General features: G+C 47.4%; 2 protein-coding genes across 2 annotated transcripts; one reads left to right on the top strand and one right to left on the bottom strand.

Moving 5' to 3' along the window:
- Positions 1-121: 121 nt before the first annotated feature.
- LOC8034653 (E3 ubiquitin-protein ligase synoviolin) lies at positions 122-14,471 on the top strand. The gene is made up of 14 exons (XM_002410153.5): positions 122-543; positions 1,482-1,574; positions 1,928-2,080; positions 2,342-2,390; positions 3,074-3,177; positions 4,557-4,683; positions 4,771-4,870; positions 4,953-5,018; positions 6,399-6,691; positions 7,622-7,726; positions 9,291-9,461; positions 10,483-10,666; positions 12,004-12,113; positions 13,841-14,471. The coding sequence occupies exons 1-14, from the start codon at positions 415-417 to the stop codon at positions 14,017-14,019; spliced, it is 1,863 nt and encodes a 620-aa protein (XP_002410197.3). The 5' UTR covers positions 122-414; the 3' UTR covers positions 14,020-14,471.
- A 6,632-nt stretch (positions 14,472-21,103) lies between these two features.
- On the bottom strand, positions 21,104-22,627 carry LOC115329504 (elongation factor 1-gamma). Its single transcript, XM_029991106.4, has one exon. The coding sequence runs from the start codon at positions 22,528-22,530 to the stop codon at positions 21,232-21,234; it is 1,299 nt and encodes a 432-aa protein (XP_029846966.2). The 5' UTR covers positions 22,531-22,627; the 3' UTR covers positions 21,104-21,231.
- Positions 22,628-23,366: the final 739 nt, after the last annotated feature.

The raw sequence follows: 23,366 nt of genomic DNA, 5'->3' as shown, positions 1-23,366 counted from the left end.
CAAAGTTCCACTCTCATTGATAAAATTTTTATAAATATTTTTATGCTTTATCCACTCGTTATCAAGTGTAAAACATTATTGAGGAAATTAATTTTACTGACGCGTTGTACTTCGCTGTCGTACGTGTCTTTAGATCGTGAGGTGCAGGGAAAACTGGGAGTCGAATATCAACAAGAAGTAAAGGGAGAGTGTAAATGCAGTGTACTGTCAAATAACGTTAAATTTGGGGCAGTTTCGCGTCATCTGTTGTAAATATTTCACAAAGTCGTCCAATCCGATCGAGACACGGGTGTTACAGATGTTTTTAGTCTTTTTTTCTAATTTCGCCATCTAGCGTAGCTGGACTGAAACTGCCAGCAGACGTAAAAATCATGTAATATTTGGGTCCGCAACTTCACCGATTCGAAAGGCAAAATGCGGGCATTCCTATTAACTCTGGGTAGTGTAGTGCTCACTACCGCAGTTATCGGTAATGCATATTACCAGAAGAAGCAGTTTTACCCCTCCGTGGTCTATTTAACCAAGTCAAATCCCAGCATGGCGGTGAGTTCTCGGAGCAATACGTAAGCCTTTGTAAAATATAAGTGTGTCTCGAGTGCTTCGTCGTGCCAAAACGGGCGGAATACCTCGTCTGTCATGACCTGCCCGGCGTCTTTCAAGATCCTCGCTCAAGCTCCCGTCCCTCTGAGTGCCAGCGAACGCTCGGACGTGCCGATTTGTAAACACAACTTCACCAGCTGTTATTTCTCGTATACCTGTGGTCAAATCTCCGGCGTTTAATCCGTCTCGGATGCCTTGTCCGCGCTTGTCACAAGTCAAGTAGCGCTGACCGATGTGCAGCGTTGACGGGTGTGACCCGCAGTGCGCGTACACGGCGTCCGCGAGCCGCGCAACAGTGCGACTCTGCGTCCCGTGTGCGTTCGGACACATCCCAGAGATCATCGCAGTATAAACTCCGTATATCCAACTCCCGAAAGAAGCGATTAAAACCTAGTTCCCATCCATCCATAAAAAAAAAAAAAAAAAAAGAAAGTTGGTACTTTTCGTGACACGTAATCACTAACTCCCCGTCGAGCGAGTGGCGTCCCCGACGTGATAAGGTGCTAACGCAACTTTTGATGTATCTTTGTTTTCCAAAATACTAGTCACTGACAGGGTTAGAACTGCAGGGAGACCCTTCGGTTGCTTCGCCCCCAGCGCGAGCTCTTTATGTTTGTAGGAAGGTAGAAAGCTTGCTCTCCAAAAGTATGATGGAAGGCAACGAGCACCTGCTGGAGAAATCGGAAAGAGACTCCCTGACTTTCTCATCCTGCCAGTGGCTAGATACCCTTTTTAAAGTAAATTCAGTTTTCCCAGAAAAGAATCTTCAGTATACCAGCAGCCCGAATGCCATGCATACAATCAGGTTCTACTGATCTCAAGTCATCACAGCTCATCAGTGCCAAATGGACTGTAATCTTGGCTCCTATTGTTTGCCTCAGATCATTTACCTTCAAGCCTTCGTAATGGTGATACTGACCGGAAAGCTGATGCGAAAAGTCTTCTTTGGCCAGCTGAGGGCTGCAGAAATGGAGGTATGTCTTGAAACGGTATCTTCTGGAAGGGGGTGAAGAATAAAGACCACTTCGCAGATTTAATTTTAAATGTGATTGACTGTGTTTCGACCAATCGTAATTGCTTATGAAGGTCTGCATGTATTGTACACATCCTTTCACGGTGTACACGAAATAATTTTGGCAACGTTATTAGCAAACTACTGCCAAACCTTCAGTCTAGTTATACATAGGTTGAAAGGGTTCCAGGGCAACGGTGCGGGTGGCACTGATGCAATCTCCTCAAAAGCTGTTTGAAGCAGTTGCTATGCAGTCAGTCACATGCAACTGTGTGAAGCGGCCTCCCGTGCCAACGCATTAACCTCCTTTTGCAGCACCTCATTGAGCGGTCATGGTACGCCGTCACCGAGACCTGTCTGGCCTTCACGGTCTTCAGGGACGACTTCAGCCCGAAATTTGTGGCCCTCTTTACGTTGCTGCTCTTCCTCAAGTGTTTCCACTGGCTGGCAGAGGATAGAGTCGATTACGTGAGTTTCGGGTCCTCCTCCTTGACTTCTCCGACCTATGACGCAGTTGGAAGGGCCAGTAGCGAAGCAGGCACTCATAAGTGACTGAATAGATGGCACTTTGTAACAATTCGGAAGATCGGGCACAATCGAAAATATTGAGTGTCTGCAAGGGCACGAAGCGAACTAAATACAATCTGTCTCGTAGAACCGTGCCTGCCTCAACAAATATGAAGCTGACCTTCGCTTCATCTGATAACAAATTTCTCCTTTTTCATGCAGATGGAACGAAGTCCCATCATATCTTACATCTTCCATTTGAGAGTCGTTGGTGAGTACGAGGCATATTGACCTCTGACATGCAGAACCGCGGTGTCCGGAATCTGTCTCAGACTAGTCTGTTCAGTGTCCTCCAGTGCCCTTGCATTGGAGTGGTCCCAAAGTTGCAACAACAAAGGTCGCGGAAGCTGGTGTCTCCCGCTATCGGACGTCATGATCGTGGTGGCTGGTTGTAGTAGTACCAGAAAAGAAGGCAAGCGTCGTCGTCGTTGCAACGTCCTAACCCAAGGCCGCTTAAGTTTCCGGGGGGCGCTCAAACTAGACGGTGACATACAGTGGAGCTAATGACTGCTGTACCACTGGTAGGATTGTGGCAAGTGACATTGTTAGACAATTGTGACATCATCATGCAGAAACTGGGGAGAAAGGAGGAGGGGGAGGAGGAGGAGGAGGAGGAGGAGGGGGAGGAGGAGGAGGGAGGGAGGGAGGGAGGGAGGGAGGGAGGGGTTGTACAAGTATGAGGACTGAGTAGACACGAGTCGGAGACATGTTCTGGACACCTTAGCAAAAGATGCTGCACATTCTGAGTAATTGAAATGTGGCACACAAATCCTAATCGAGGCCCAAGGCCAAGACTGAATGGAAATTCCAGAGAATTAATCTCTGCATTCTACGTTCTCTGCTGCGTAGCATCTCGTGTCACAGTTTCCGAGGTCGGTGTGCACTTCCTTTCAGCGCTGTTACTTCTCCTGGGTTTCCTCGACTACGCTTTCGTGGCTCACGCGTACCACACCACACTCACGAAGGGAGCGTCTGTGCAAGTCGTATTTGGATTCGAGGTGAGCTTCGGCACCTTAGAATTTTTTCTACGGGGAGTAAACATCCCAAGTTGTTGTGCACCCTAAAGGAACGTCGAGTTGCCTCTAACACCCCGTGAAGAATGTAGAGGTGTCTCTAATACCCTGTAAAGAAATTGCTTGTTTTCTTTATGTTGAGTGCTTGAATAGGCTGTGAAGATCACTGACAGAGTGAGAACATGCAGTACAAAATTGAATATTTGCTCACAAAAAGTCACACCGAAGCCAGAGGATTAACATGGGGAAGTGTGATATCTGTGAATTCACAAAGTCACCCAGGCTGCTTGCTTTGCTGTCCGTGGCTATGTTTTCGAGTTCTCTTTGAATCCACGTGTCTTGGGTGTCTCGTTCGTAAGGACTGTTTTATATATTCTGTTATTAATGTTGACGAATGTGTGTTCCAGAATGCTTATTACTTTTCATATATTCCGAGTTCCATCTAGCCGTTGATTGTGCCTCAGGAAAGGGGAAAAAAAACGAGGGAGGTGCAGCCATGAGCAGCTAACTCTCAGCCATCCGTTTTAGTACGGAAAAAAGCTTCGTTATAAGCAGCAGTCTATATTTTATTTTTTTATCTTTATCATAGTTGGGTTTTTGTGAGTTGGGCATCTGTGAGTTGGGCTCTTGTAAGCATCTAGGCATCTTTAAATGCCTTGTCAGAGGCTCTTTAAGGTCCCCTTTCAAGTGTCTCTTTAATCTAGATTGTGTGGAAGCTCATGGTTAAATTTACTTCTCACGACTGAAATTGTTTGTGGTCTCATGGGTGGTTTGGCATATCATAACAAAATCAGATTTGAGAAATGGGCGAAATCGCTGGCACGACCTTTGTTACACGAAAGACGATGGCGCCGCGAAAGGATCTTATCATTGTCTGTCTCGCTTTAGATAAGGTTCACTTGCAAAGCAGAAACAAGTTTTGTGACATGTTTGTTTCGAATCACGCTATAGAATATTGCCGCACGCGTGGTGAAGTTGGCAACATGTGGCTGCCATGCGGAGGAACGGGGTTAAAACCCCTCTTGGCCTGGATCTTTTTATTGTATCAATCAATGTTTTTCTGAAAAGTTTTGACCCATTCTCAGTTGTTATCATGTGTTCTGGTTCAGGACATTCCTGAACGTTTGGAGTGTAGTAGTAGTATGCCACTTCGGGTTGGCTGCCCTTCCGTCGCTGACGCTGGACGTTGGTACCTCTTTTACTTTAACTTTGTAGGCACGAGTTCCCCTCATTAAACCATCATTTTTCAGTTTTACTTTTACCTGCTGGCTTTTGTTGGTGACAATATGTCACTTCGCTCGAAATGCTCTGCCACGTTGGTTCTGACATAATGCCTCCCCCGTTGGAACTCAATTTCCTTGCAGTACGCCATTCTGCTCAGCATTGTGGTAAACATCTACATCAAGTACTTTCTGCACACGATGGATCTCCACAGCGAAAATCCGTGGGAGAACAAGGCTGTGTACCTGCTGTACACCGAGCTGGTCGTCAGTGAGTGCTTCTTTCAGTACTTGTAGAGGCTCTGTGGCGCGTTGCGTGCGGGGTTGACTCACCGATCTTGCGCATGCCCTTTTCCAGGCTTCATCAAGGTCGTCCTGTATCTGACCTTCATGGCAATCATGATCAAGATTCATACATTCCCTCTGTTTGCAATCCGTCCAATGTATCTCAGCATGAGGTGAGAACTAAGGCGAATCGCCTGTGGTTGAGTCGGTTTCTGCACGGACTGCCGCTGATGAGGGTTGTTTTTCGTGACGCAGGGCTTTCAAGAAGGCCTTCAACGACGTGATCATGTCTCGACGTGCCATCAGGAACATGAACACATTGTGAGTTTTTGTTCTGTTCTTGCATTACCGTAAAATTCCGAGAGATGCCCCACCCCCGAAAGATAGCCCACCCCTATTTTTGGCTTGATTTGCTATTTTGTTTTTAAACACCGAAGATACCCGACTCCTAGTAATAGTAGTATTGGGGTCAATGGTGACCTCGGCGTAAATGCGGCGTAAATGGCGGAATATAAGTGAACGTTGCTAGCTGGGAAGTAGTCATCTTTGCTTCGTTGCCCCTCGCCACCATAACAAGCTTGAAAGGAACATGACCTAGAAATAGTAATGTTTTAAAATTTTCTTCATTGTACACCGAAAGTTAGGCCACTCCATATTTCCACCTGATTTGCTCTTGATGTTAGGTGAGTTATCTCTCGGGATTTTACGGTACTCGCTCTCTTGTGGGATTTGGACCAGAAAGGTTTTCCTAGTCCATACTGTTAGTTAACATAATCAAACTCAACTGAAAAGTGCAACTTTCATTATTACTAATGCGTTGACTATGAAAAATATTCAAGTTGTGCAGCTCAACTCTCTTTTTTTTGGAAGGGCAAGTGTAAGTCATTTTTGCTAAAAAAAAAGTAAGCTATTTGCTTTTTTTTTTTTTTAATGTTCATTATTTGTTAGAAGCAACCAAAAAATCCAGAGGTTTTTTTCTTTTCTTGTAACAGTAGTTTTTTTTTTTTTTTTTAATTCTTCAAATGAAACATGCAATTGATGAACTGTGTGATTTGAGAATTGAAAAAAAACAGTGGGCCAATGTGCTGTGCTTAGGGAAAACTTTTATGCCAAGCATAGGATAACTGGCTTGTGGCTGAAGCACATAACATATGTCAATCGAATAAAAACATGCCGAAATCAAAAGTTTACCATCGGCCATCTAAGTAGGAGTCACAGAAATTAAAAGATTTCCTCTCTAATGACAGGAACAGGAGAGCAAAAATTGCCTAAATCGTGCACCCTCAACTTCATGAATCAAAGGTGACATACCTGAAAAACGAATAAGGCCATCTGTAGCACATAGTTTTAGCACAACTCTTCAAAAGACGAACACAATGGCCTCATAGAGCCAGTCGGAGAGTCGGAGCGAAGCACGTGACAGCTCTCCGTAAAGGGAGTGCATTCCGACGGCACATCGTCGGACACCATGCTTCTGCTTTTTAATCGGTTCACCGGGGCATATCTTCCGCAGTGTGCCTAGTTACGCCGCAACAGAGTACCACATTCTCCGCCCTTTCAACTTCGACATCCTTCGCGATTCCTTTCGTCGAAGTCGTCGACGACGGCACCCACGATTTTGCCAACCTCTGCTCCCACCTTTGGGGACGCCGGGGGGCGTGAGAGGGACTTTCCAAAAGGCTCGGTTTCTCTCGGCGGCAGGTATCCCGACGCGACGGCGGAGGAGCTGGCCTCGGCTGACAATGTCTGTATCATCTGCCGGGAGGAGATGGTAGGCGGGGGCAACAAGCGTCTGCCCTGCAGCCACATCTTCCACACGGCCTGCCTGCGCTCCTGGTTCCAGCGCCAGCAGACCTGCCCCACCTGCCGCATGGACGTGCTGCGGCACCCGCAGGCGGCCGCCGCACCCTCGCCCCAGGTGCCCCACCCGGCGGCCCCCAACGCACAGCCGCCCCAGCCGCAGGGGGCGGTGCCCCCCGTGGCCTTTGCTCAGTGTGAGTCCGGCCTCACCTTTCTGACTCTTCGGCGTGGCAAGGAGCGGGAGGTGGTGCTGCAGAACATGGGAATGGGGTCGATTGCCCAAGATATAAATTCTGATTTGTAACACACAATTAAGATTTTTCTTTTCCTCATCCAACATGGTTTGTCCAGCGCAGAAAACGAATACAAAGATGCCCTCAAATTCGAGGAAAGATAAACCCCCAAAGCACAAAATCCTTGTTATAAAAGACGCTCGCTCTGGCAGGTGCTCGTGTAGCTAGAACATGTTATAATGCAAGGTGTTGGTGCTGGGGCCCTCTCTCCTCTACTTCCTTAAGGCGACACAAAATCTGGTGTGCACGGGGGACTTGGTGACTGGCAAAAATGTAGCTCTTGTAATATGCCAAACGAGTGCTTTAAAAAAAAAAATGTGATTGTTTGGGGAGCATTTGTTTTTGTGACGAGGGAACTTTGTAAATATGACTTGCTAGCCAGTTATTAAGTGTTGTATTCTTTTTTTGTTTACATCTTGTTCATTATCTGCATTAAATCTCAAAAACTAAGCAGTTAGTGTTAGTAAGCATTTTTTTTTTTATGGCCAGAAGCGTAGCAGGTTGACGGCAGCTAGAATATATTTAGAAGCTTCTAATCATTATTCTAATCAGAACTCAACACTTGTACCAGTTTATAAGATAGTTATTGTTCACAAACCGGCTGCATTACATTGAGACATTCTATTTTGTACAGCATTTTAGAAAGTATACGACCAAGACATTTTTCAGGCTATTATCTTTCGCGGCAACTTTCAGCCTTATAAGGGCTAATTCAAAGGGTTTAGAAATGAAGATATTATCACATCTTATTCACTGAAAATTTTTCTGCGTCTCTTCCTAGCCGCGGTACTCTGAATTTCTCTAAACTTCCCTGTGCTCTTTCTCCTACAGGGCCCGGGCTGGCCGGTCTTCCACTGTTTCCCCCGTTTCAGCAGATGCAGCAGCAACTTTATCAGCACCAACAGCAGCAGCAGCAACAGCAGCAACAACAACCAGGTATGCAATTTCTGCTTTTGAGGGAGGCATCCACGTCTGGAGTACAGCGTTGTGTCTTGTGGTCCTTGGAAGGCCCCAAGGTGTAAGGCAAGAACGACTTCTTTGTGTTGCAAGCCTTAAATTAACTGTTTCAGTTAAGAGAACCCTTGGTAAGAGACCCTTCCAAACGTCTATCGAGCAACGCTGGCGGCAACCTTATTTTAGGCAGCGATTTCTGCGCAAAGTGTGTGATTGGATACAAGTTTACTCCGAGCGCTGACGCTGCACTCGTGTCGTATACATTTAGACCCAAATGTATCCGTCAGAAACTCACATAGCACTCATGTCCAGTACATGGTCTAAGTGGATGCCCAAAATATAGCAGCCTCATATAATTGACACTATACTAGCTACTGGAGGGTGCATGCTCTTGAAACCTTTGAAAAGGGTCTATTAGGTAATAGCCTGGAATATGTCTTACCCTGAAAGGACTCAGCAGTGATGCAGCTAACTAGTCTGACCTTTAAATGGGATTAACACAGTTTGGCTATGACAGAGTTGTGAGGGCGTTAGGAAGAGAACAGGCAGCAGCAGTTGTTAGGCAGTGCATCTCAAAGCAAAGAGAGAAAAAAAATAGGAAAAATTGTAGCAGTTCTTTGGTCATACCTGGCGCATGTTTCTGGGTGGGTGAACCTCGGTGCAGTCATTTATGTACCAAGACTCGTACAGCGAGTTTCGATGAGAACACCATTGTCTGTCGCTATTGTCGCACGATTGCTTAGTTGCGGCGGTGATACCATATATTATTCTTCGGCCGTAAAGCCTTTCGCGTCTTACGGTTTTACCGAGTTACCCTTGCCAAAAACAAATCCTGCGTTAAAAGTAAAGGCTCGTACGTACACCTAGGTATGTTTAGAAAAAGTGCGACAAGATTCATACAACACGGCATGTCTGTGTTCGCGCTCGACAAGGGTAGACATCGGGTCTTGAGCTGCGACGCTAAGCTTACGCGAAGCCTCGTGCTTTGCTGGCTAGTGGATGCTCAATCTGTAAATGTGTCGGTGTTCTTGGTGCGAGGTAAACATTCTTCTCCCAAGAGCCCGCCACTGGCTACGTCGTTTTCTCTCTGCTCCACGTAGAATATTACGAGATCAATGTTACTAGGACAGCTCGGTCGAGAAACTCGCCCTTGGAACGCGGACCCCTCGCGACCGTCGGAGTTGAGCCGCCGCGAGCCAGATTTGAACACAACACCGCTTTTTGATGGTCATTCCATCCCCTTAGTTCATTTGTAGTTTGTTGGTTAGTTGGTGGTACATAATTCGTTCTGAAACAAGGGGATCAGCTAAAGCTCACTGTTTATGTTCTTTGTTCCGGTGTGTATAGCTTCCGGAGTGGCCACACTGCGATCGCGTTTTGTTCGGTTTTGAAGTACGAGTTGGAACCAGTTCTCCAGAGCAGTCTCCTATGGCAGATTCTCAACCGAGTTTTAGGAACATTGAATAAGGTCGACAGCATCTTATTTAAAGTTTAATGAGCCAAATTTGTGACGATTTTAGCCGATGACCAGAGCCACAACTTCCAGGTGCGGCGGCAGGGGCAGCAGCATCGTCATCAGCAGCAGCAGCAGCAGCAGCGGGAGGCCCTTCGGGCACGGGTCAGCCGACTGCCGGGGCAAGCGCGGCTTCCTCGAGCAGCACGGCAGCGGCACCAGGAGTGGGCACCCCTTTCCTCCTACCACCCTTCTTTCCGCTGTGTGAGTGGCCCGCCCCAGACCTTCCGCGCAACGGCTTCCCTGCTTTGTCCTGTGCAGAGACGAGGGCGCGCAGGGAGGAACCAGCTATGGCGCCTCAATATTTTTCTGTTTAGAGTGATCCCAATCTTTATAATAACCGATGCCGAAAGCACGCACTCATGAGAAAAAATGTGAAAAATACCAAGAGCTCGTGCCAGTAAACGCTATTGCGCGCGCTTCGGAACAAAATAGAAAAGGAAGCGTTTGGTCAGACGTCGTCGCCCTAAGTGAAGTGCACACGAAGATACCGTAGAACATACCCTACGCCACATTAAATGTGACACACGCTTGAAATGGCGTTGTGGTTGTTCTTCTGCGTGTGTCCCGTGTTTCCAAATCTGTCAGTGTGATTGTGCTTCACCAACTTGCTGCCGTGTCGACTCTTGTTTCGGTTACGTAAATTCTGGCTTTATTCTGGCTTTCACTTTATGTGTGAGCGTAGCGGGAGCAACGAGAGTGAGCTCTGGGCTTTTAGCATCCCTGGCAAGCACTTACGCTGTGCGGTGCAAGCAGCATTCGGGGCAACGTGCTCGTGGCTTTGGCATTGCCTGAGCGTAAAGTGAAACGAACTATAGAAGTGCACGAGCGGTGCAGGAAGTTGTTCAGTATGCGCTTCCCAACTCATCCTTGATTGGGCAGCCTTCGCTCTAAACTCCGAGACTAAAACGATGAATGAAATGGCACCTTTTTAGAGCATTTGTGCCCTTTGAGAGTACTATGGACCGGGACTTGCCGGCCCAAGTTTCTCCGACCCAGATTTAAGATCCGACTTCTAACCACTGTCGAACTGCAAAAACTGGGTGGGGTGCGGGAGGATTATCGTGTCCCACAATAAAAACCAGGAGCTACTCGTAGCCGAATGACGAAAGAGTGTGAGGCGTGACAAGTAACTTGCCTCATTAAGGCTACTCTTTGCTTAGGGCGTCGGAAGCGGCAGAAGAGATAGCGAGAGTGTCTAACGTGAGCTCTGCTTCTCCCGCAGTTCTGCCGCCTCCGCCTCCGGTGCCCCCGGAGGGCCTAGAGAGCCTCTCCGCGGAAGAGCTCAACGCCATGGAGGGCCAGGAGCGAGATAAGGTGGCAGCTCGCATCCGCTGCCTCCGCAACATCCAGACACTGCTGGACGCCGCCGTGCTGCAGCTGCAGCAGTACAGCACCACAGTGGCCAGGTGAGGGAGCTGCACCCCTGGCCGCCGAGGGGCTTAAAAACGTTTCACGGTCTGCGGCGTGTTGCTCGCAGACTCGTCACCATTGACTAGTCTGCGAGCAACCATGGGAGAGGGCAGAGGGCTGTAGAGGTGCGCGTCTTACCAACACCTTGTAAGTGTAACGAGGCCATAGTGCCGAATATTTGACATCGCCTAAAGAGGCAAATGCGAGGCATAAAGTGGACACGAGTGCTACATTGGTGTTCGGCTGAGGTTTGCCTCTTTATGGGACAGAAAATTCGGCACTATGGCCTTCTAGGAGGCGTTGGTCTTGCATAGACCACAGACCCTTTCAGTCTCCAGGAAGCCTAGCGACCCCGAGATAGACTGGCATGTTCCGAAGGCCAGGCGCTCTGCTGTTCGTGTTTTATTTGTACCTTATAGTATGTGAAGAACCAACTGGCCCACACCACCACTTTGCTACCTATAGTAACCTTGCTGATTTAATGGGAGAAGATATAGGCGGCGTTGTACATATGTGTTTGTCTCTCATATGCGTGTCTTTTATTCATATGTAACATGGGCATGTGATGTCCTTTTATGTGGCCGCAGTCAATGGTGTCATTGTGACAAAACAAAAAGTGGTTGCAGCCCAGCAATCTTGATCAAACGATGGACCATAACTAAGGAGATGTTAATGTGACCTATAGAACCCTTGTCATCGTGCTAATGAGGCAGCGAGACATACCTACCATTGTTGTCATATATGTGTGCTTCTAATGGCGAATTCCACTGGTCGTCTTAAAGCGTGCCGCGATCAACTTTTCTGGAGTGCGCCTATTTCACTGGGCGATTGGAATTGAGATGGACGCGTTCCACTCATCGTTTTGGATGAGCTCCTACTCCAGATCTCGATCCGGATCCGAGAAAAGTCGCTCCGCCGGTTTCGGCGGCTTCAACCGGAAGGTTGCCTGGCCTGCCCTCGGCATGCTTACATGACTTGTGTTGTTAGTGCCGCGATTGCGAAAACATGTGCTTCGAGATCCGGGACCGCGGAAAGGGTATTCCCGGGAAGATGAATGACGGGAAGGCATCCGCCGATCCCAGAGGAGTGCTTTCTGCTGGGGATCCAAAGGCGGAGAGACTCCATTCGGATAGCTTGCTCCATCTCGGATCTTGTCTACTGATCCCGGCGCGCTCTAAAACGACCAGTGGAATTCGCCATAAAAGATTTTGGGACAGATGTAGACACGCTCTCTTTCCGGGTAAGGGCGCATTAGGTGCTAGTTCAACGACCTTGAGAGCTTGATTTCTGCCCATTCGTTGGGGAAGCCTAACTGTACCTGTCTCTGCCACAGAGAAACAATGAACGAGCCACAGCAACCATCCCAGCGGCCTTCCAGCGACTCTTCTACGAGAGAAAGCGCCGCGGCAGATGCGCCTGCCACGGCCGACGCCAGCCCTCCAGGTGAAGCTTTTTTCTTGCGCACATTGACATTATTGCGGTGCCTGAAACATGTTTCTAACTGATGTGCTAAGTGCTGTATACCGTCCACGGATCGAAAGTGGTCCCGAGGTAACAACAAACGACGCCACGTGGCCGGCTCGTCACGTTGGATGTCGAGGTCGTGGCACGGTCGGCCGTAGAAATTCCGATAAAAAGTATGAGCATAGGTGAGCGTCTCTGTCGTCGTGGCGTCCGAACTTGTGGCTGCCACAGCTTACGTGGATTGTCGAGCTGGAAGGCGCCCTCCAGCAGAGCAGGCGTCTGCTGCGTCCTTCTCTGCCGCTGCACCATTGCCAGGGTCACGGCAGGCAACAGTGCGACACTTGTATGGCGTCATCGGGCAGAAATTCGGGGACCAAATTTGAGGACAAGGTAGACACCATTTGGAGACATGTTCCAGGCACTGCAGTTGGAATGAGGGGTACAAGGCGAGGACCGGCTCGCTCGTGTCTTTGTTGTAGAGTGCGATCTATCCTACTTATAACGATGATGAGAAAACCCTAAAATTCAATCGTTGTAGCCGATTATCGTTGTGTCTGAACTAGAAACCGATTGTTTCTAGTATAGAAACTCTAGTCACTTTGTCACTTTACACCGTCATCTCTATCCTTGACCTCTTCGTTGGTTTCAAACCTTCCTTTCCCCTCGAAAGTGCATCGGTTGTGGCCACGCCTCCCTTATAACATAGAGTGGACTCGATCTCGATGCGTTGCAATGACAGTATCCTAGCCCGATTCAGATCAGTTCAAAGTGAACCTTGTGTCCTACAAACCGTTTGAATCGCGCCATCCAAGAGCGGTTGAAATGCGGCTACGCTCTGTTTCGTCACAAGTACAAGCAAAGCAGAAGATGTAAGAAACAGTGCCATGCTTTGAAAGTGCATTGTGCCTCGTGCTTGCACCCGCGTTTACAAAAACATTTGTCTCAACACGTGCATGCTTATTGGCAGGGAGATTGAACTATAGGGGGTGCTTTGTTCCGCTCATTTTTCACAGAGCTCGGTGTTTACTAGACACATGTAAATGGTGAATTTTGAGTTTTAAGCAAATTCGGGGTGAATCGTGATTTTTGGCTAAATATTTTTGAATCGAATATTGTCAAGGCTGTTCCCAAGCTTCTGCTTGTAGCATTTTGAAAAGGCGAGACTGACGAACATGAAAAGGGGACGATACATGCAGGAGTCGCAAACTCAACCAAGAGGTTTATTACTGCTTTCTTGTTTATAAGGACAACCCAATAAGATAATTAGATTAATTTTAATCTAACTATATCGATGAACTGTGGCCTCAGGTGTCTACTAAGAGGGCAAGTAAACGATGCATTTGACGTAGAATGAAGCCCGTAAAGATGTACACTTATACCTAGTCGAGGTGATTTAGAAATCTTATTGCTGTATGCAAATATCCTTCCAATGATGAACGTACGTTGTCGGATATCCCTGCCTAGCAGTATAATTTTGAAAATTTTACCGCAATTCAGATGTGTACCATCTTTGCTTTGGAAGTGTGCTTTTATCCCAAGCAGGTGACTGCAATATTTTTACATTTCGAAGTTGTCAGCTTGGTCACTAGGGGAGCGACAGTTTGATCTCCTCCCCAATAGCTACGGCTTCGCTCTCGCTAACGGCGAAACGAAGCGTAGAAAGCGGCGTTCTCGTGGGACCTGACGGGCACGGGGGCGCCTTGCAGAGGCGAAGCAGCGCAGCCACGAAGCGGTTGACAGCCAGGAGGGAGACGACCCCAACGCGGAGGTGCGCCGGCGGCGCCTCCAGAGGTTCTCCCAGGGCCCCGTGCCCAACGGAGTGTCTAGTCCCGAGCTCGGAAGCTCAGAGAGCGGCCACGACCACACCAACGGTCACCAGCACTGAATCACCAGCGAGGAGAGAGGGGGACGACAATGCGGGTCACCGCTACCCTCCTTCCGCACCTCGGTTCCCTCTCCCAACCCCACAAAAATTCCTCCCTCTCCCCAGCCCCTCCGACGTGGGACGCAAAGCGAGCTAGCTAGTTTCTCTTTTTTTTTTCGTCTGGGAAGAAAAGCTGCACCTTTGCCGTTTCCTTCTTTCCCGTGTGTGTGAGTGTTTGGACTTCCCTACCGCCCCTTGGCACCCTCTTTTCCCTCTCCCCGTTGCTGGCACGTGGTCGGGGCCGACGGAAGCGACAGGGGGACGAGTCGAGGACAAAGAGACAAAAGTGTTCTTACCTATTGTACAGATCTTGTATAAAAAGCTTTACGAGTGGAGAAAAAAAGGAAAGCCCCGGATTGTTAGAGACATTCCTTTTCGAAGAAAGCGTATAAATAAAGTGCACTCAATCGCCAGCCGACGTGTTTGTCTTTTTGATCGAGTGCCGTGAGCGGGGACTAATTTAATGATGAGTGATTGAAACACCTTCATTCATTAAAGTTTTGGGAAAGTAAAGAACTTTTCTAATAACCGCATTGAGAATGCTTCTAAGCTTTCTTTCCTGAGCAAATTTTGGCTGCAGTTTAGTTCACACTTTTTTTAATAGTACCTTCCTATTAATCTGAGGTCTGACTGCATAGACCACATTCAGCCCTTCATTCTTCGGTTTCTATTAAGAGCTAAAATTTTGAGATTGACCTCTACGATGTTTGAGTCCTTGTGCTGCTGGACTTTAGCACCAGTTTCGATCGGCAGTTTTATTGGTGCTCAATTGTGTTCCTGCAGTCTGCACCGGTTGAGGTAATTGAGAATCTTATAAAAATTACAGTAAACTCTGCATCTTTTTATTGTACCACAGCAACTTGTTATGACAATAAGGAAATTAAGTAATAAATAATTGTGTTTTATGTATGAATTAAGACAGCCAGAACTTAGTCAGCCTCAATGTGTCTGGTGTTACAACTGTAAATGAGAAATTTATCCCGCGCAGTATCGCTGCTAGCTTGGGGTTCTTAAAGGCCGACCTGCAAAATATCTTTCTGCCGGGGTGAAAATCCTCCTCACCACCCTTCCCAGTTCCCCCTCTCCCACTGCTATCTTGATGGCTCTTTTGTTGCTACATCTTGGTGCCGGATAAACTGGGAACTCATCCTGGCTCGTCCATCTCTAAGATGCATCAAGAAGAGGAATTCCCCCCACCCCCTCTTCGCCGTCAAATTAATTAAGAGTGGGAGAAAGGGCAATGAAAAGGGTGGCAAGGAGGATTTTCACCGTGGTTGAAAAATATTTTGCAGGTCGGCCTTGAAAGCCCATTCAAACACTTTCATTCGACTTCGACCGACTGAGACAAGACCGGCTTTTAAGCCTCTTGGGACGGCTTACGACCAACTGCACAACAATATAGCTGGTCGTAAGTTGTCGCAAAAGGCTTAAAAACCGGTCTTGCTTCAGTCGGTCGGGGTCAAACGAAAGTGTGTGAACAGGCCTTTAACGTGCATCATGCGGTAGCGATACACGACCGCACATCGGTACGATGCTCATCCGGATTGAAACGGTCAGGGGTGGGGATTGAATTCGGGATCCCTGGGTTCAGCAGCACAAGCTTTTGCTCCACATACTCGGAGCTGCTGAGTGTTAACACAATTGGCCACCAACCCCCAATAAGGAAATTTTTTTTAATGTAATTACCTTCCTATTCAACATGCTGTCTGCATCACATTGACCCTTTACCATTCTAGAAGATACTATGGGTTTGCAAAGATAAACCTTTCCTCAGATCACACAACTGAAAATCATAACTCCTATTGAACCCAGAGAGAGCTCCATGTTTTATTGTTGAGGAATTATGTAGAGATTTCCTCTGAACTGTCCTTCATTCTTGTGTAGGTGACTTGTGGGGTGTCCCTTTCATAACAATGAAACATAACAATGAAACTATGCCCAGGCACTCTAGGTCATTACTAGAGATGAGGTCACACAAACAGCTTTGAGATATACATAGTAAGCGGTCTTTTAGTCGTTAGGCATAAACATCAATGTTATTCGGGGTGTCTAATGATTCTGATGTAACTTGGTGTGAAATGTGCAATAGATGGTATGCACTCAGCAGCAAGGCCACCACAATAGCCGCTGATGTAACATCAATGCAAGCCATGTATATATATTTATGCAAAGCTGGGAGGAGATTGCCAGCTCACTTGCAGTCTTATATGTACTATACTTATGGCAAGCAAGTTCTTCTGCTCCTTGCACATTGGTACAATGAAGGGGCTCCGATTGGAGAACAGAGTCAGTAGGCACAAATGTTTCTGCCTTTCTGTCTAACCAATCTTCTGTCCAATCAAAGTATGTATAAGTTTGTCTGTTCCTTGCACAGAGGGTGCAGTGGCAAGCTTCAGCATTGTCTGCTAGTAATAGCAATGGCCGCCTTGCCTTTCCTACGTCTCTTGGAAATTCTCCGGTTCTTCACAAATGAGGCCTTTGAGAAAGGGGAGAATTACAGTAAAACCTCGTTATAACAAAGTTGAAGGAGCGGTCGTAATTATTTCGTTATAACAATTAGTTTGTTATAGCCAATGTCCATTTCTTCCCACTATATTAGCAAGCAAGGGGAATTGATTGCTTTGCTATATCCATTAGTTTGTTATATCTAGGGTGTGTACTTTCCGGTGTTTATTTGTGAGAAAAATCGGCGGATGTTTTTCGGTGTTTATTTATTTTCAAGACACCGGTGTATTTCGGTGGAACGTCTCACGACGAGGCTAAAATCGGTGAATATCGGTGAAAAAAAAGCGATTGATCACAGAAAGAGTTCCAATTTTATTCACATAGTTCATACACTTCTTCTCTAGGAAGCAACTATTTCTAACACTTGGTTATTATAGTAGATGCAAGCATACTTTTATGCTTGCATCTACACGCAAGGAACGTGCTGCCTTCATGGCACCATGCACGTTCCTTGCGGTTCGCAACCCGCAATTATGAAAACGCACGCTCCTGTACGACACGGACGTTGGCAGTGTCTTCCAGGAACCACAGCAACCTCTGAATACATGGCTTGCACCGACATCACTTGGCCAGACACAATGAGGAAAAGGCACGTGAGAGCGTACCCTCCACTGCGTTAATTTTTCCACAAAAGGGGGCCATGGGAGACACAATAGGGGAAAGGCGTATGAGAGCTTAGCGTTCACTGCGTTCACTAGACGCTTTTGACCCCCAGAAAGGAGGGCGGACTGACGCCACCTGCAAGCCATGTATAAACACTGGAAGAATGCAGGATCCACGAGATAACACGTTTGACGAACCTCTACGGGGAAAGGGTTTCGCTAGGTCGGAAAGTAGCAACGACCGGTGTTTTTCGGTTTTAACCAGGGCGAAAATATCCAACCACCGGTGTTTTTCGGTTTTAACCGATTTTATATTTTCGTCACCGACGGACGTTTATCGGTGTTTTTCGGTTAAAACCGGAAAGTGCACACCCTAGTTATATCCCATTTTGTTATAACGAGGTTTTACTGTAGTTTAAAGAGTACTATATTGCTTTTGTTGACCAAAAACTACCAGATTCACTACAAAAAACGAAGAACTTGTGACCGAGATGTTTGCTACTCACCGAAGACAATAGCGTCGGCTAAGGTGGAGCTTCGTCGCACATGTGACCCCTTGTTTTTGCGCTTCCTTCCCGATGCGTGGAGACTCCTTTTTCGTACTTTCGCTCTCATACGCAAAAGGAATTAATATTGGTTGACTTGTTTGCACAATAATATGAATGTCTGTTCCTTTCATTTTGTTTTTGCTAAAATAGAGAGGGTGGTAAATTTAACTAGGATCTGTGGATTGTTTGTTAATCCTTTTTTAAATTCCTTGGGTTGGAGAGAGCATTTACAGAGAAGCAGCCTAAACGTTGGACCTTTCTTAAATAGAGGGTTCAACAGAGACCCCTCTTTTCTTTCTTTTTTTTTGCAATGTAACAGTCCAAATCTGTCACTGCAAGTATGCTGCAACTAGACACAAGATGCTTTCTCTATCGAGTGGCGCACAAAGCTGTGGGTTCGACAGAAATTAAAGTAGCAGTTTGTCTGAATCCAACTGAAACGAAACACTGGCTCTACCCGAGATAAAGCACAAGCCTTCGATTTATTTTGTTTTTCTGCATCCCTTGTAAACTATATTTACTCAGCTGCTGGACTTGGCAACACGACGTTGCTGGGAAGACCTTCCCAAGCATTTTTCTTGTAATATTTGGCCGAGCCATTAGATTCCGAAAAACTGCAGAAGAGCCCAATTTCAACAAAATACCTGCAAAAAGGCGAGTCCCGGTGGTTTGAGCAAGCTATTAAATTTAAAGTGGTAGAGGAACCACGATGGAGTCAGATGTACAGGGTGTCACAAAAAATTTACAAGGTTTTTTTTTTCAGTGCGAAAAAACTATGCATCGCTTCACCCTCATCTTTGGCCAAAGGTAGCACTAGAGGTCCAAACCAGATGCCAAAGTTTCAGCTCAAACCGATATCTTATTCAAAACTTATAAGTGATTTTGTGAAAATTGCATTGGGAAAAGGGGGGCCATTCTCGGCCGTTTTCGTTTCTGGTGCCATAGAGCTCCGTCGGCCGCCCTTTTCCCATTGCAATTTGCAGAAAATCACTTGTAACTTTTTAATAAGATGTCGGTTCGGGCTAAAACTTTGGAATCTAGTTCAGACCCCTAGCGCTACTTTTGGACGGAGAATGAGTGTTGGCGATGCATGGTTTATTTTTGCGGTGAAGAAAACCCTGTAAATCTTTGTTTGGAACACCCTGTATATGCAGCACCACTAAAAAAGGTAGCCACCAACAGGACGAGAACAGCAGAGCATCCTTTGGACGCCCAGCTTCCAGAATGCACTCGCTGCCTTTCGTCACACTTCGGCTGCACACGCACGCTACAAGTTGGTGAAGTGCCGATGCATCATCAAAGGTAGGGAGCTTGCACCAAAGCCGGGATAAGTCCTTTGTGCCATTGTCATCCTATCAGCAACTATGGTAACAAGTCAATCTGCGTTTCCAGAGTGATAAAACTTTACTGTCCCTTGCATAACGTCTTTCTTTTTGCTAAAAACCCTTCCTCCCAAGTGCACCTTTTTGAAGCTTTAAATATTGCAAGAGCTACATTGCTCTGTGGCCTGCCAAAGGTCGTTCGTGCCTGGACCTTTGGACAAAAGCCATGCTGCAAAATTGTTGCCACGCTGTCGTTCTAATGCAAAAGCATTAACTGCTTGGGGGATCGGTGGCCGAGTGGGCTAGCACACACCAGCTCGTAGCACGTGGAGCAAAAGCTCGCACTGTAGAACCCAGGGATCAGTCCCCACCCCAGCCCGTTTCGATCTGGATGAGCATCGTACCAGCATGCAGTCGTGCATTACTACTGCGTGGTGCACGTTAAAGACCCCAGCCTAGCAGTTTCACCACACCGACTAAACTGCTCATCTGCAGCTGAGACACCAGATGCCCTCCGAGGCAGACTAACTTCTGGTTGTATAAACATGCACACAACAATTTGCAATTTTTGGCATTAACTGTCTGACGGAGAGAAGCCGGTGCTGTTGCCTGTAGCAGCGAAAAACGGCACCTAAATTCCCACTGGCCAGAAGCACGGCAACGCAGATGCTTCGTCACGAAAGCTGGCGGGGCACTCAAGGTCAAGCAGATGCATCTCAGAAATAAAACGCAAAAGGAAAGCACAGCAACGCAGATGCATCGTCCCGGAAGCTGTGGAGACGGCAAGGTTCACCGTGCCTACGCAGTAGGAGAGCACGATATCGCCGCCGGAGCGCCGTATGAAAGAGGAAGACTTGGTGCACTGATTTTAGGGATATGCTGCATGTAGGAATGCTTTCGCATTCTTACATGTTGGCAGTCTTAAGTGTCTGCCAATTATTTCCACATTTTTTATGGGCTCTTGTGAGGAAGCCTAGGTTAACTCCCCCGAGTTGTGCAAAATATATGATGCAAATTGATGGAGCTGCGATTAGATATTAGGGGGATCGGCGGCCAAACACATTCACGCACAACTTTGAACATGTGGCACAAAAGATTGCATTTAAGTTCAATTCCCACCCTTTTCTGTTTCGATCTAGACGGGCATCAAACCAGCTCATGGTCGTGCATCACTACTGTGTGATGCACATGCAAAGCTTCCAACTAGCAGTTTTACTGCACTATCTATAAAGCCAGGTTCAAACAGTTGCATTGCTTGCATTCAGAGCAGCCGAAACGACGACACAATACACGAGCAAAGCTACGCAAAAAAGTAGCTTCATGAAGCAAGTGTGAGTGACGACTATCCCAATCATTTTGGTTGCTCTGGATGGAACACACAAATATGCGAACAGCCTTAAAGGGGTACTCCGGCGATTTCTTCATGGCTTAACATTTGCTAAACTCGCCAAAATAGTATCCCAAATATTAGGTCAAAATATTTTTCACGAAGTTATTGAATTTACAATTTTGGTCCTCACCGCGTTTTTCAAACTGAAAGTCTCTACTGGCAACAACAAAAAAAGTGACGTCAGTGGAAGTGCAGGGGTTCACTCTTTGGACTGTAGAATTTGTTCCCAACTGATTCGAAGCAGTTTCATGGTGTCAAATGAATGCTTTGGAAGCTCGCTCCAGTCCCCACGCTCCAGCATGGAACAAATGATTGGCATTTCTATTTTATAGACTGCTCGCTCGACTGGCAAGCTTGTCTTCCACCGACGTCACGGCACTGAAAAGTGCGGGTATATTTGAATGTTGGTTTTTGCATCATTTTCATTTGCCGATTTCGCAATAACTATTATGAATTTCGCGATACTAAATAGTATACCGGAAAGGGTAAAGGCTGGGAAGTCAGAAAATATAGTTAGTTGAGGTAGCTCAAAAAAATCGCCGGAGTACCCCTTTAAGTCAAGCATCCTACAGAAGACAGCCGATGCCTCAGCGGGGCTGAACAACTTCGCACCATCCAACTTTGTAGTTACAACTGCTTTGGGAAGACTGCTTTCAAGTGGCTTAAGGGACCCCTTAATGCAGCTCGTAGTTGCCCCACTTTTATTAGACAAAAATGAAGAGGGCCATGCCAGAACACAATATAAAAAAACCATTGTTTCAAACTTGTGGCCGCCTGGGACAAAAGCCAGCATGGGTCGACCCTCTTCACTTGAAGATCTTGCCCTGGTTGAACTTCTTGCCTCCGAAGTTGCCGTCCCACTTGAAGTACTCGTCGACCAGGGTCTTGGTCTCAGGCGCGTTGGGGTCCAGCTTTTTCCACTCGTATGACTCGTAGTCAATCTGCCAGTCCTCTGACAGCGTGAAGGCCAGCTCATGGCCCCTCCAGACCCAGATGCCAGAGATGGAGCTGTTGTTATCCTCACCAAAGAGGATCATGCTGGCAAAGGCGTGCTTGCGCATCTTGTCCAGCCGCTGGAACATGCCTGAGATGAGGTTGCAGCTCATGAACACCTGTGTCAGCTCGTCGGGATACTTGTACTCGCAGTACCAGATGGTGTAGTTTTCCTTGTCAAACTTCTCCCAGAAGTAGGGCACCGAGACCGCTTCGCTCTCGTTCGAGTAGCATCGCTTGAAGTCGTCCATGTTGAAAGTACCCTTGGGGAATGCCTCGAAAGGGTCCTTCTTGGGGGGCTCGGCGACCGCGGGCTCGAGGTCGTCGTCCTCGGGTTCGGGCTCTTTGGCAGGCTTCTTAGGCTTCGCTGCCTCCTTCTTAGGTTCTTTGTCCGCCTTCTTGGCGCCCGCTCCTTCCTTGGTCTTGCCCTGCACCTGGGCATACAGGTTGGCGTCGAACTGCGCCATCTTGTCGCAGAGCTTTACGTCACCCAGGACCTTGTTGAACTCGGGCTGGTGGGCGAGGGTGTCGAACCAACGGTTCAGGTTGACGTAGGGCGCCCGGAAGCTGGGTTCAAGGACCAGCTTGTAAAGCGGCAGCAGCGCGGTGAAGACGGCGATGTCAGCTAGGGTCACGCGCTCACCGACCAGGTAGGTCCTGGTGAGCAGATGGCCGTTCAGGTAGGTCAGGATTTTCTTGACGTCTTCCTTGGCGCGCTCGTTGGCCTGCTTGTTGAACTGCATGGCGCCCAGGCACGGGAAAACCCACGTGCAGGCGGGCGGCAAAATCTCGCTGTCGGCGAAACTGAGGAACTGGATCACCTGGGCCTGTTCGATGGGCGAGCCGCCCCGCAGTTGACCGTTGGCGACGTAGAAGGCGATGGCGTTACTTTCGGTAATGGTGCGAGTCGTGGAGCCATCGCTGGTCTCGAATGCCGGCACCTTGCCCAGCGGGAACTTCTTCAGGAAGGCGGCAGACTGGTTGGTGGCCCCGAACACGAAGCCGGGGGCGTCGTCGCATACCTCGAGCTTGAATTTGCTGTATTCGGCCGCGATTAGGATCTTGTGGGCCCGGAAATTGTCCCTCCACGTGTACAGGGTACCTGCTGCCATCTTGCTCGGCGACGGAAAAGGACAAAAACCTGCCAAACCTACAGGTTTTAAACGACGGGAAGAGAGATAAGAGCAACAGCGCCCCTTTTCAATCTAGACGTTAGGAGGCGCCACCTGGTCACTAACTACAAAGGCCAATGGGGATCACGACTGAAACATTTTAAGCAAACTGTATTCAAACCTCTCTATCATCTAAAAACGGCTTGTTAGTTAAGGGATATTTAAAAAGTAGGCATATTAGTTTGATCATTATGTATTTGAAATTTCAGAAAACAAGAGGCGCAGAGTTTCGCGTTTTTGATTTCGCTTTTATTCTGTAATGAATAACGTTCAAAGCAACGCCTTACCGAAAATCTAACTATTCAGACACGCGATTTAAAATATTAAACAGTGAGAAAAGCACTTCAGCTATATAGAGTAAATAATCACTCGACATATAAATTGGGCGGTAGCTTGCGTCACCTACTAACTATTTAGCGCTGCTTGTGTGCACTTTGGCCGTGTGCTACTGACCCCGACGGACCTTTAATTTCTAAATATTTCTAAACCGTACCTGCGACTCTCTCTCGGTGACGATCACCCTGATTAAAAAGTGTTCGGATGCAACTAAATAAATTAAAATGACGATGCACTTTGGAAAGTAATAACCAAATTTCTTATTATTGTGGCGATTGTTGATTGACCCACGTGCGACGTACCTGGCACGAGACACGTGCGGACAGCTCAAAAGGAACTCACGAGATAAAGACGTTTTTCTGCCTGGGAGCCTGGACTGGATGGTCGCTCATTTCACTTTTGTAATGGGCACCCCAACCAAGGAAACTCGACAATTATCG

The sequence above is a fragment of the Ixodes scapularis genome, unplaced genomic scaffold, assembly GCF_016920785.2.
Source record: "Ixodes scapularis isolate PalLabHiFi unplaced genomic scaffold, ASM1692078v2 PGA_scaffold10__122_contigs__length_95168666, whole genome shotgun sequence".
Taxonomy (NCBI): domain Eukaryota; kingdom Metazoa; phylum Arthropoda; class Arachnida; order Ixodida; family Ixodidae; genus Ixodes; species Ixodes scapularis.
The sequence above is the reverse complement of the archived record's forward strand: the minus strand, read 5'-3'. Positions and strand labels throughout refer to the sequence as shown.

Excerpts from the sequence above, each read along its gene's own strand:
- LOC8034653 (XM_002410153.5), top strand. The coding sequence starts at position 415 with ATGCGGGCATTCCTATTAACTCTGGGTAGTGTAGTGCTCACTACCGCA. Across the intron at positions 5,019-6,398 it reads ATCAGGAACATGAACACATT|GTATCCCGACGCGACGGCGG; the intron begins GTGAGTTTTTGT and ends TCTCGGCGGCAG. Across the intron at positions 9,462-10,482 it reads ACCACCCTTCTTTCCGCTGT|TTCTGCCGCCTCCGCCTCCG; the intron begins GTGAGTGGCCCG and ends CTTCTCCCGCAG.
- LOC115329504 (XM_029991106.4), bottom strand. The coding sequence starts at position 22,530 with ATGGCAGCAGGTACCCTGTACACGTGGAGGGACAATTTCCGGGCCCAC.